This window comes from Mastigoproctus giganteus, chromosome 6 (genome assembly GCF_048544385.1).
Source record: "Mastigoproctus giganteus isolate SK-2022 chromosome 6, ASM4854438v1, whole genome shotgun sequence".
Classification (NCBI taxonomy): domain Eukaryota; kingdom Metazoa; phylum Arthropoda; class Arachnida; order Uropygi; family Thelyphonidae; genus Mastigoproctus; species Mastigoproctus giganteus.
The window spans coordinates 14,128,871-14,142,490 of NC_143580.1; the positions used below are offsets into that span (position 1 = coordinate 14,128,871).

General features: G+C 36.4%; 1 protein-coding gene across 7 annotated transcripts in view; it reads right to left on the reverse strand.

The window, feature by feature from the left end:
- Nucleotides 1–13,620, reverse strand: part of LOC150083961 (spectrin beta chain-like) — a 419,401-nt gene that overhangs the window by 208,566 nt on the left and 197,215 nt on the right. For all 7 annotated transcript variants that reach the window (XM_090375838.1, XM_090375834.1, XM_090375833.1 and 4 more), the window contains exon 5: nt 1,897–2,069. In XM_090375838.1, coding sequence (XP_090231964.1) covers nt 1,897–2,069 — 173 coding nt within the window. The remainder of the gene's footprint in view (nt 1–1,896; nt 2,070–13,620) is intronic.

Below are 13,620 nucleotides of genomic sequence, written 5' to 3' on the forward strand. Positions count from 1 at the left end.
TGACATGATGTAATATGTTAACAAGAAAATTCCTAACATAAAATGAAAGTGATGAGTTAAATATTAATTGGCTTTCCAACCTGATATTTAAATGCAATATAATTTTATACAACAATAAAACAATACAAAGCTATAATTTTATGCAACAATAAAACAATACAAAGCTATAATTTTATGCAACAATAAAACAATGCAAAGCTATAATTTTATGCAACAATAAAACAATATAATTTTTTTAAGTCTTTAAAAAAATATAATGTATCAATTAATGTTAAAATGAAGTTAACCTGTCTTATTTTCATGGTGTTTTGCACGTTGAAGAACAGAAGAATAAATTCCTTTAAGTATAAATAATTAGTGAAAAAATATCAATGCATACTCTATAAATTCAAAAGCACTGAGGGACTACTTATGCAATTAAAACAATAAGCAGTGTTTATGGAGAAGGCACCTTAAATGTCCAGAAATAGTGGTGGTTTTCCAAAGTTTAAAGCTGGATACAATCTATCCAGCTCACCACATTCTCATTAAGATCAATACTGTTTTTCAAGCTTCAGTAGTAAATCTAAGGATCACAACAACTTTAAGAAATTTCCTGAAGAATGAATATAGCACATATGAGGTGCTATCCAAAAGTTATGAGAATAGTCACATAACATTGCTATTAATAACAGTATGAATTTTTTCAGATTGTTCATGACAGAATATGCTTTTGTGAGAGTTTCCTTGTACACCATTTTTTGTTGTGATAGTCATATATGTAAAGTGAATACCCATAAAACATACTTTATAAAATTTTGAAATGAGCAATTCAGAAAAACAAAGAATGTGCATCAACTTTTGTTTCAAGCTTGATAGAAAAGTGTCAGAAACACAAAGCACATTACAAACAGCCCAAAAGCTGTTTAGGAGGAGATATTTTATCAAAAGCCCAAATTTTCATGGGGCACTTTTAAAGCACCACCAGTCTGACGACTGCTTCTAGCCAAAGACAGGCAGTGCATTGTTTTCTCCCAATTTTCAAACAGCCATATGTTTCAGAAGTCTTTGTCTCCTTTTTCTGTGGCAAAAAAAATTATAAATTTAAAAATTAAATATTAAGAGCTTTCTGGTGTGAGGGCACTGCATCTTCTACAGAACACCCTTTGTATTTAACCACGTATTTGTAGCATCAGACCTGACAAGGATAAACTGTTGGTAAACTCCAAGAAGAATTCAAAATATAAATTCTCAATTATGAGAGTGTATATTTTGAATTCAGCCTCCAACTTGTTGTGAAGTTTCTTAGTTTCTTACACTTACATTAAGATAGCCGACCGGGCTAGCCGAGTGGGTAAAGTACCTGCCCGGCAACCCAAAGGTCGCGGGTTCGATTCCCGCCTCGGGCTTGGATCAAAGTACTGCAAAAACCTTGGGAGGTGCAATATGGCCACAGAAGCCGATGCGCCAACAACAACCAAATCAAAAAAAAAAAAAAAAAAAAAACATTAAGATACCCAGTAGTCATCTGGGAAGTTATGAGAATACACATTCTCATAACTTTTGGATAGCAACATGTAAGTATTTGTATAGATCAAGAGCATGTTACTAAATATATTTTTGTATTAACTTTTTGGCATGCTTAACTTAAATATGCCAATTAACACTGCCAATACATACTGCAAACCTTTTCCAAATTTCCATTGAAAAAGCATTTTAAATCAACAGCTTGAGTTGTCATTCTACAACAACATAAAAAAGAGCCTCGCTCTCATTAGGCAAATATGTGTCATCTGTGTAAAACTCTTTCTTCTTAGAAAAAGCATTTTTTGCATGTTTTATGTAAAAATACATTGAAGGCCACAAACTTTTTATAGTCAATAATAGTCTGTTGTTTCATGACTACATGCCACTTACCTATGTTTATGAATTAAAGCATTAAATGCAAGTCCATCCCTCCAACTTGTTGTGAAGTTTCTCACGTTTACATTGAGATACCCAGCAGTCTTCATTTGGCACCACAATAACAGCGCATCTTTTGCTGATTTGGTTTCTTGATTGTCCACTTCCTCTATAGTAATATCTTGGATCTGAAATATAATAAATTAACTTACTGTTACCTAATCTGATCTACTGTTAACCATTTAAATTAAGCAAAAAAAAAAAAAAAAGCTGTTGATTTATATCATACTAATTATCCTAGAAAATCTAGTCTTAATAGCAGAAATCGTTTTGAATAAATTTTGTAATTCATTCTTTACTGAAAAGAATATACACCTCTATTATAATCATGATTTAGCAATTTGTTATAGTATGTTATGTAAATGAATAAATTTTTGGAAAATATTTGCATGATTAAAAAATTTTGAATGGTAACCTCAAAGGACAAATACAAGTTAAAATATCTAACCAGCATTAGACTAACACAATTTTCATGTTACAAAAATAAAACTAAGTGTGCATGGTCTATATAGTCTGAATGCTGAAAGCAGGATGTTGTAACAAGAATAAATATTATTTATAGTGGTGTTTTAACTACAATTTTCTTTATATAAAATAGCAAGTCACTTCACACACATGCATGAGATAGCAAAAGAGAGTTAAGTATTCTAGTTCTCTTGAAGTCCAGCAAAATTGTATTGTTGTACACTGCACTTGCTGCTGCATATCCACTTCAATATCATTTCTGTGATAACCAAACTGCCCTTCCAGTGGCCTCAGAGGCTGAGGATTTAACTCTGTGCTCTAAATGTGTCAGCCATGCTGTCTTCAAAATTTAAACCATCATTACAGAAACTGCTGATCAAGCCAGGTAAACACCTGTTGACTGAAACGTGGACAGTGTTTCATTATGCATGAATTACATATGGGAAACTAAGAACTAGCTGTGACACCTTGGGACAACGTATGCAAACAGTACAGTACATATAAAAAAATTTACAATGAAGTGATAAACTCGTCTGGTCACGGAAATCATATTGAATATACATGGAAATTAATTAATTTATTTATTTATTTAATGCACATATTACAACACAATAAAATGCAAAACCCACTGTTCACTGGGCCACTAGTTCATTGGTTGTCATATGCAATTATGATGAAGGTATAAACCCTTGAAAATTGGGCTGAGGACATATCAGAATATAAAACAAAACTTCACTTTTTCAGGAGCTCAGGTAGTATTATAAAGAAGTGCAATACATACAAGCAGCACTCAGAGACTGATAACATTGATCATATACATGACCAGCCTACATACACTGATAAAGAATTACTGCCAGTATTTTGTGATACATATAATGGGCAGAATTTCCAAAGATAAAATGGAAACCATGAAGATTCAAAATTTCATTCCTCCAAGCATGCTTTTTTCTAAGAACAGGATCTTGGTTAATATACTATATAAATATTAATTACATTAAGAATATTTTCCTGTATTAACAGTATTTTCCACCAGATGAAAGCAAAAATAGCTATAATCTAGTGTCATGATATGACACTAGATAAGGAATTGCCTTATATGTGAAAATGGAAGATACCAATATCTTCTAGTAATGGACACTTAATGTCTAGTGCTTGGATCATTGTGTACATTGTTATGGATCTTCCCCATTACATAATATATTTGTGGTGGTGCACAGTTATCCATAATCAAAAGTGACTACAATGACAGCTCACCCAGTGTAGTCAATAATCCAAAAATATGAATAGTCTAACACACCTCAAATTCAATAATCAGATGAATTTGGTACCATACCCTTTAGGTAGATGACAAAATTATGTTTCCCTTTATAATTTTACCATCATAGGAATTTTTTTTATATATATATGTCAATCTTTAAATTCTGTTTCAAAATAAAATCCATAAAATTAAGATTTACAGGCATTTAAAATGAAAAAAAAAAATATTTTTTTTCATAAATTTTTGAATAAAAGAATTTTCATTTTAAATGTCTATATCACATGTCTCCAATTTTATTGATTTTATTTGCAATGAAAAATTCAAGAAATGGAATGTAAGGAAAATTGCCTTATGAACAATTTCAAGAGATTCTCTTTCAACAATGTTAGGATGTCATCTGGATGGTTCAATAGTCAAAACTAACTATGTGCAAGAATCAATAAACACTACAAAAAAATCAGTGCCTTGTCTAGGACTTGTGGCTCATAGAATAGTCCAACAGAGAATTTACTTCTGGAAACGTTTTCATGTATAAGCATTCCTCTGCTTAAAAGCTCTTTCAAATATCATTTCTTAAAATTTAAAAACGCAAACTCATAAATACAAAAAATGTGAATCCATAAAAATTTATAATGAGAATAATGAAAAATACATGATTTTAATTTATTAACATCACTATAAAAAATGACAACTTTTTTTTTTTTTTTTATGTGAACCCCAAACATGAGAGGTATTAGAACCTATAGTACTTAGTACCGTGCTTGGGTTGGAGGTTGAGAAGACAAAAGAAGATATTTGTTGACATTGGACTTGAACTTCTGTGGATTGTAATTTTCAGGAAATACATATGAAGGAAGGTTGTTCCAGAAAACGGCAGTTGAATGAATAAATGAGGAAGATGAAAAGTTGGTTCTGTGGGTTTGAAGTTGGACAGTAAATGGATGTTGGCTGGTGGCGGCACGTGTTTGGACTGATTTGAAAGAGAGAGCAGGAATTATAGAAGCCAATTCAGAAGAACAGTGCCCAGGGAAGTATCTGTAGAAGAGGCATGCAGCAGAAACAGTACGTCTATGAGAAAGCGAGTGGAGAGACTCTGTTAGAGATGTATCATTAATTAACCTAACTGCCCTCTTCTGAATGGAATCAAGAAGCTTGAGAGAGGTTTTGGGGGCACTACCCCAGATGTGGGAACAATATTCCATGGCAGGGCGGATTTGCGATTTATACAGAGTGAGCAGCTGTTTGGAAGAAAAGTAGCACCGAGAGCGAAAGAGAAAACCAAGTTTTTTAGATGCAGAGAAAGCAATGTTTGTAATGTGCTTGTGCCAAGAGAGATTAGAAGTCAGGGTAATCCCCAAGAGAGATATATCATTTTGCCTAGAAATCGGAGTGTCACTAAAGATAAGCATAGGAGCAAAAGAATCCTTATTGAGAGATATAAGACAAGACTGAGTTTTAGAAGGGTTGAAATCAACTAAGTTGTCTTTGCCCCACTGGAGAATTACCTGAAGATCGGCATTTAAGGAATTGGTAGCAGATTTTCGAGAAGTTGAAGCTGATTGAGCAGGACAAGGTTTCTCAAAATGGAAAGTGGAATGCAATGTGCTATCATCAGCAAAACTATGGATTGGATTTCCAGTTAATGGAAGAAGGTCCATCTACCATCACCCTCAGTGAGCGATCTACCATCGCCCTCAGTGAGCCATCTACCATCACCCTCAGTGAGCGATCAGAGAGAAAACTGGATAACCAATTACTAAAAACAGTTGGCAAACCATAAGATGGAAGCTTGTTTAGAAGCCCTTTATGCCAAACACGATTAAAAGCCTTTGAGATGTCAAGAGCAACTACCTGTGTTTCACCGAACCTTTCCATTGAATTAGTCCATAAATGGGTAACATAAGCCAGAATATCACCAGTGGATCGATACTGACGGAAGGTTTCTAGGTAGTTTAAGAGTTGGCGGTTAATTGATTTCTCCATTACTTTAGAAAGAGTAGAAGTAATTGCAATGGGACGATAATTGGATGGGAGGGATTTGTCACCCTTTTTAGGAACTGGCTGGATATGAGCAAATTTCCAAGCAGAAGGAAAAACACCTTTGGAATAAGAAAGTGAAAAAAGGCGGCAAAGAATAGGAGTAAGTTCAGGAGCACAGGTTTTGAGAACAAGTGGAAAAATACCATCAGGACCTGGAGCTTTCTTAGCATCGATATTCATCAAAATCCTTCTGATATCCTTTTGACGGAAGACCACAAGAGGCATTGAATGGAGTGTGTTGGGAATGGTGGGAGGTGTTTTACCAAGATCATTAATACATGAGCTGGAAGAAAAATGGGATGCTAGCAGGTCAGCTTTATCCTTGGCTGAAGTGACAATAGAACCATCTGGTTTGGACAGAGGTGGGAGCAGAGATGGGCAAAAGTTGCGGCCAATAGCTTTGGCAAGGGACAAGAATGCTCGGCTACCATTAGGGCAAGAAGCAAGTTTTCTACTCTTAGCCTGTTCAAACTCCAGTTTGGACTGATTGATAACTGCTTTACAATTGTTGCGAGCTTTGGTGTAGGCAGAAAATGAATCTGAAGAATTAGAAACAAGCCAATTATGATATGCAACATTCTTCTCTTGAACAGCCTTAGCACATTTATTGGAAAACCAAGGTTTAGATAAAGGACGAGATTTTAAAGTGGAGTGTGGGATAAAGGATTCCATTCCTGCAAGAATAATTTCACTGACACGATCTGAACAAATGTTGACATCAGAAGTTTTGAAACAGTAATCCAACCAAGGAAAAGAAGAAAAGAAGTCTCGCAGGTCATCCCATTTTGCATTCTTGTAATGCCAAACAACACGAGGTTGGGAATAGCCATGAGATAAAGGTTCCAATTCTTGTAGGTAAATGAACAATCTGTGCTAGATCATTAGTAATTGCAAAAGCCTCAGCATCTCGACCTGCTGGGTCGGTATGACTAGAAAACGGAAGCCAGCTGGAGTTGAGAACATTAAAATCACCAAGGAAAATTACCTCACTGTTAGGAAAGTTGGACTGGAGAAAGTCAAGTTGCAAAGAGAGGAAGTCAAAGAGCTCCAAGTGATTAGTGGAGTTGGGAGAACGGTAGAGACAACAGATGAATTTGATACAATGAGGTAGAGAGATTTTAAGCCAGAAAAGATCAAAGAGAGGAGATTCCAAATTTCCAAGTCTCTTACAGGGAATATCAGAATGGACATATGCACAAGTACCACCTTTGAGGCGAAAGGAATCATACAGCGAATAATTTGGGCATCTGAGATGAGCAGTAGTTGAATCAACCGATAACTGAGATTCTGTCAGAAAAAGTACATGGGGTTTGGCAGACTGCAAGTGGAAATGGACATCGTTGAGATTAGAATTGAGACCACGTATATTTGTAAAATGAATTAGGAAGTGCTTGGGAGGTTTAGATCTTTTCGCAGATAAGCTTGCTCTATTATTTTGACAATTCATAGTGTATTCAATAGTAAGAAAAAGTGGGTGAGACATGCTGTATGAAGTAATGAAATTTTTGGATATGACGTACATGTGGTAAGAATATACCCAGATCCTTGACATAACGTGGCCTCGACAATGCTCCCCACATACACACTACTCGGACTCCCTCCAGTCACTATCTGGCAGAGTAGAGGTAGCAAGATTATACACTAGCTGATCCGGAAGCCTCCTAGAGAGTTACCAATAGGTTCGGTCCGGTGTACTAACTAGCGGCCGGCCTGCGAACACCGTTTTAGAGCTATACCCTCGAAATGTAAGGAATATTGGATCTCGCCACGACGTTCATCATAACCTCAAAAGTCATCAATCATACTGCATAATGGAAGAGATAGGGAAGGGTTGACTTACAGGTACAACATCCCAAAACAGCAACTGTTCAAAAACTAGACATTTTTAAGGATATTTGATTTAAAAAATATTTCTATTTAACCATTTTATTTAATTAAATTGCCTAATCAATTCAAAAATAATATATGTGCAACAAAACATTGCCATAACATAAATACAAAATTTGGTAAGCTAAAGTCAAACATCAAATAATGGCTGCTTGAAGAAATAGTTTGGAATAAATTCAAATGAAGTGGTTTACCATTATCACATGTTATCTGTAAAATCATTCATTTTACAGATAGTTATACATAACTATCTGTAAAATGAATACTGTAAAGTGAAATTTTGGCATAGGTCATGGAGCAGAGCACTGAAATATGACTGATTGTTATGATTTATATAGTGCACCAAACTAAGGCCATACTGAATTTTGTGTATTATGTCTCTACAATTATTATTATTATTATTATTATTATTAGTTATATGGCAAGGAAGACTGAGGCTTATGCTGCACCAGCCAAAAAAAAAAAATTCCCGAGTTACCCTGAGAGAGAGAGAGAGAGAGAGAGAGAGAGAGAGAGAGAGAGAGAGGAGAGAGAGAGAGAGAGAGAGAGAGAGAGAGAGAGAAGTAGAAAGGAATCACCAAGAAAGAGAAGAATGATGATATCCAGCTCAGGACCCTGGGTGTGCCAAGCCCATACTCACCAGATGTGAGCCCCTGGGGTTATTGTACATTCACAAATCAATTTGCATGTTGTACAGACCTAAGAATCCCAAATAGCTCCTAGGGAGAAATATCCCAAATAGTTCCTAGGGAGAAATCCCAATTCCTCTCCCTAAAGATGGCTAACTATAATCCCAATTAGAGGCTTTTAAGAATTCCTCCAGTCTCCAAAGCACAAATTACATTTATGTAATGTATAAAGAATAATAACAGGTTGCTAAACAAACTATACAAAATGATCACAACTAATATTAGTTGATTTGAACTATCTGGACAACCCTCCATTGAGTCCGTGATGTTCCTTAAAACCACATTACAAAGAAGTAATTGCTGTCATTGGCAACATAAGATAGCTTACACAAAATGCTTTTCACAAAATTATTTTGAAGCAATTATGTGGAATGCCTCCTCTTGCTTTGTGCTATCTCCATTGATAGCACAAACCTATACATCTTACCCAAGTACCATGTGTCAGACAACTATAAATATGCTCGTAGGCCTTCAAGGAGACAGCAGTAAAATTGTGAATGCAAGATACCATGATGGACTTTCAGCATGGAATGATAACAGAGTGCCACATAAGCAATCTGTCTGCATGTGACATTAACAGCAGTGAATATTCCTGGGTTGACAATTGGTGATCTGAATGAAAGACTAGTACTGAAACTGTCATGAAACGACCTGGAAAACCTCTGAAGCTGAAAGGATGGGACCGGAGAGAGCCTTGCAAAGAATCATCTGCTTGGAACACAGGTTGACATGTTGCAGCAGACACAGGCCCTCAGTGAAACATTTGGGGCACATTAGCACCAGTACAATGCACAGGATGCTGCATGATATGGGTTACCATGGTTGTGCAGCTGCCTACAAGCCACTAATCACCCCCTGACTAATGCCAAACGCTATCTAGTTTGGTGTAAGGCCTGCCATTCTCGGACCCACAAACCAATGGAAACTGTACTTTGTAGCGAAGAGTTATGGTCTATGATCTACCAGTCTGATGGCCATGCTTGGGTGTAACAGATGCCCAGAGAAAGTTACCTGCCAGACTATATCATTCCAACAATGAAATTCAGCAGAAGTAGTGTTTGGGGCTGTTTTTCAAAAACAGCCCCAGTAATGCTGAGCTCTTATCTAAATGTCCCAGACAATAATGTGTTACCTATATCACAGGCACATTAGATATGGCCCATGCCTGTACCAGTGGGACAACACTCCACATCATACTGCTCGCATTGTAGTAGACTAGCTTAAGGACACAAGTGTCAAAAAGCTGGACTGGCTAGCCCAACACCCTAACTTCAATCCTACAAAGAATCTCTGGGATGAATTAGATCATCAGGTGCATGTGAGGAGAACCCACCCAAAAAAACAGAGTGAACTAGTTGCCAGTTTGAAGGCAGAATGGCAGAAAATATCAGAAAACATTTACAAAAAAACTGGTGGAGAGCATTCCACAGATACTAGAGACTCTCAGAAAGACTTAAGGTTTCAGCACGCATTATTAATTTTCCTGTAAATAAAGATTATTTGTAGATATGCAAGTGTCTGGACATTAATGGTAAGGGGCAGTGTATACAGGCATTCCTCAACTTATTTTGATTGACTTTATATCAATCAGCACTTTTATCCCATTAACAAATTACCCACTATATATATTTTTTTAATTTTTAAAAATATACTTACAGCAATCAGACCTGCACTTATGGCACGGTCCTAACCCCATTCTGCATACAACAAAACATGTATCACACAATTAGTGTTTAACAAGGCACTGCAGTAGTAAACATCCATGTGCAGTGTACATGGATGTTTTAAGAATTTTTGATTCTACAGTGTACATTTGTTGATTTTTAAGAATTTTTGATTTAACTAATCTTTAAAAATGGCTGATAAAAGAAAGGTTCAGTGCCCAAGTAATTAACATTAACATAGGCATACGAGGAAAGAAAGCACGCTTATGCAGCATTAGCCAGAAAAAAAAAAACTCCCATTTCACCCCTACATTTGTTTCAAATGCCTGTCCAGCTCAGCCTTAAATTTAGTTAGGCTATCAATTTCCACAAAAAAAAGATGAAGTCTGTTCCACCAATCAACTACCCACTGGCTAAAGGCAAATTTCTGCACATCTATTCTACAACTGTCTTTCCTCAATTTGAATCTGTGCCCCCTCAGGTTCAAGAGGAAGAATCCCATCAGCATTCAGCTTCCTTAACCCATTCAAGGCCTTATACACCTCAATCAGATCACCTCGCAGATGCCTACTCTCCAGGCGCTGCAATTTGCAGAACTTAAGCCTTTCTTGGTAAGAACACCCCTTTGTTCCCCTCACCAATCTTGTTGCCCTTCTTTGTACTCGTTCTAGCAACTCTACATCCTTCCTAAAATGAGGCCTCTAGACCTGTACACAGTACTCTAGGTGTGGCCTGACCATTGCCTTGTATAATGGGATAATCACCTCCCTGTCCCTGTCCCTGCTAGCAAAATTCCTATGTATCATTGACAAGACTCCATGACCGGACCTGGCAGCCCTTCTGCACTGCTCAGCAAACTTCATATTTGACTGCACAATTACCCCCAGGTCTTTTTCACTTTCCACTTCCCTGAGTGTAGTACCACACAGTTGGCACGTTTCTCTTCGGTTATTGCTACCCACATGCAGTCCTTTGCATTTGTCAATGTTAAACTTCAGTTGACACTTTTCAGCCCATTTGCCCAACTTACCAAATCCAATTGGAGTAGCATACTGTCTTTACTGTTGCTAACAACCCTATCAACTTTTGTATCATCTGCAAACTTGGACATTAAACCTGATATACCTTCATCGATATAATTGATAAATATACAAAATAACAATGGGCCCAATACCAAACCCCAAGGAACTCCACTAATAACATTTGTCCACGAAGAGCGGTATCCATTGATTACCACTCTCTGTTGTCTCTCACTCAACCATCCCTTTATCCATTGTAGCAACTTACCTTAATACCACACCTCTCCAATTTGTACAGTAGTCTTCCATGTACAACTGTATCAAAATCTTTCCTGAAATCCAAGTATATGATATCAAAATTATTTTTGGCATTCAGTTCCTTTGTAACCACATCATAGTATCCAATCAAATTGGTCAGACAGACAAGCCCTCCCTTTAAAAAACCCATGCTGTGTCTTAACTATTACTGCAGTCTTGTCTAGATGATCCTTCGATGCTTCTTTAACCAGTGATTCCATTATTTTCCTCGGAACAAAAGTTAAACTAACAGGTCTATAGTTACCTGTCTCACCCTTTGAACCCCCTTTGGGAATTGATGATACATTTGCACACCTCCAGTCCATGGGGACCTCCTCTGAGTCCAAGGAAGCTCTCATAATTATAGCTAAGGATTTGCTTACTTCCTTTGCTGCCTCCTTTAATATAACTGGATAGATCCCGTCCACGCCAGGTGCCTTCCTTATGTTTAACTTCAACAATTTCTCCTCCACTTTGCTCTCAGTTATTACAAAATCACTTCGCTCCCTGTTAGAGTTTGATAAACTTCTGACACTCCCCTCATTGAATAACTCTTCATGTGTGAATGTAGATGCAAAATACTCATTAAGTTTATCAGTTACCTGAGCATGATCATCAATAGTCAACCCATCTATGTTAAGTGGTCCAATCTGATTCATCCCTTTCCTTCTAGAGTTTACATAAGTAAAGAACTCTTTGCTGTTTTTCTTTGCATCCTTTGCCAAAGATTTCTCGTAATCTGCCTTCGCCTGCCTAACCTCCTTTGTGACTTGAAAATACTATTGTAAAAATACTAAAATTACTAATACTAAAAATACTATTGTAAAGAAACAGAAGTGAGACTGTAACATTAAAAGTGAAAGGAAAAGCATTAACACACAACCACTGCTAGACATATATACAAATGTTATTTGTATTTATACCTGGCTGTGGTCATGGAAAAAAGATATGTGGACTTGGCACACACACACACACACACACACACATTTTGAAGATCAAGTCAGTACAATGCCACAAAAAATCCACTGCTAACTATTGCGATGGTAAAATTGCTACAATAAAGAGGTGCAGTGAAGTTAGGCACTCTCCTTGGGCCTTAAAAACACAGTGGTGTATAAAAAAATCTATTGAAATTTGCATATAAGATCCATGGTTGGGACCCTAAATCTCCCTATTTTCCACAAAAATCTCTTTCAACTTAACAATACCATTAGAGGAACATAACCAGCCATAATTCCAAGGACTTGCTCACAGGGGGTTAGATTCAAAACTACATATTGTATATGCACTTTAACTTATTATACATCTTAGATGCCATGATAAATTTGTATAAAAAATATTTGCATTTTATAGCTAATACATGTACTTAATTAACATTCTTATACTTTCTGGAAAACTGGTGAATGAATAATATGAAGAATATGCAACTGACAGTTGAGAAGGATAAAAACATTTTAAATTAGTTCCAGAAGTATCAAAATATTAGAGAAGTCATGTACATGAGAATGTGAATACAATAGTGATGGCATAAATCAAAATAATCAATTTTTGATAATTAAATGGAAAGGTATAATTGGAAATGTGGCTGATGCGCGCACACACACACACACACACACACACACACACGGTAATGCAAAACTTATGCTTTAGTTTTGATAACATTAGTTCAGTTTTATTCACCAACATTTCTTTTTTTTTTTACTTTTGTTTCTTTTATTTCATAATCAACTATTTTAATAGTCAATATAATTGATTACAGCAATCATTCAGTCATTGAAATAACTATTTATTCTATTACTAGAGAAGCATGCAAAAGTTCGATGAAATTTACCGGTAAAAGTACTTTGCCATAACAGCATTTGTATTGTTGCTCACTCAGTAAACAGATGGTGGGTGTTATCGGTCAGGAGTAGAAATTGAAACCCTCCCGAAGTGGAGGGGGTAACCTGACCTTTTTTCTTTAGAATCACTGGTGGATTAGTGGATAAATTGTTTATTAAGAAAAAAAAAAAGGCAAAGGAAGCCCACACGAGAAGCATGGCAAACTTCGAAAAAGTTTACCAGTGAAACTACGTTACGAACATTTTTTACAACACCAGAACTTCCAATATGACCCTGTTTGTGATTCAATTAGTTAATTCAATTAGTGATTCTAAAGAAAAAAGGTCAGGTTACCCCCCCCCACTTCGGGAGGGTTTCAAGCTCCCATGGGATTCAATTTCTACTCCTGACCGATAACACCCACCGTCTGTTTACCGAGCGAGCAACAATACAAATGTTGTTATGGCAAAGTACATTTACCAGTAAATTTCATCAAACTTTTCCAGGCTTCTCGCACAGGCTTTCTTTACCTTAGCCCA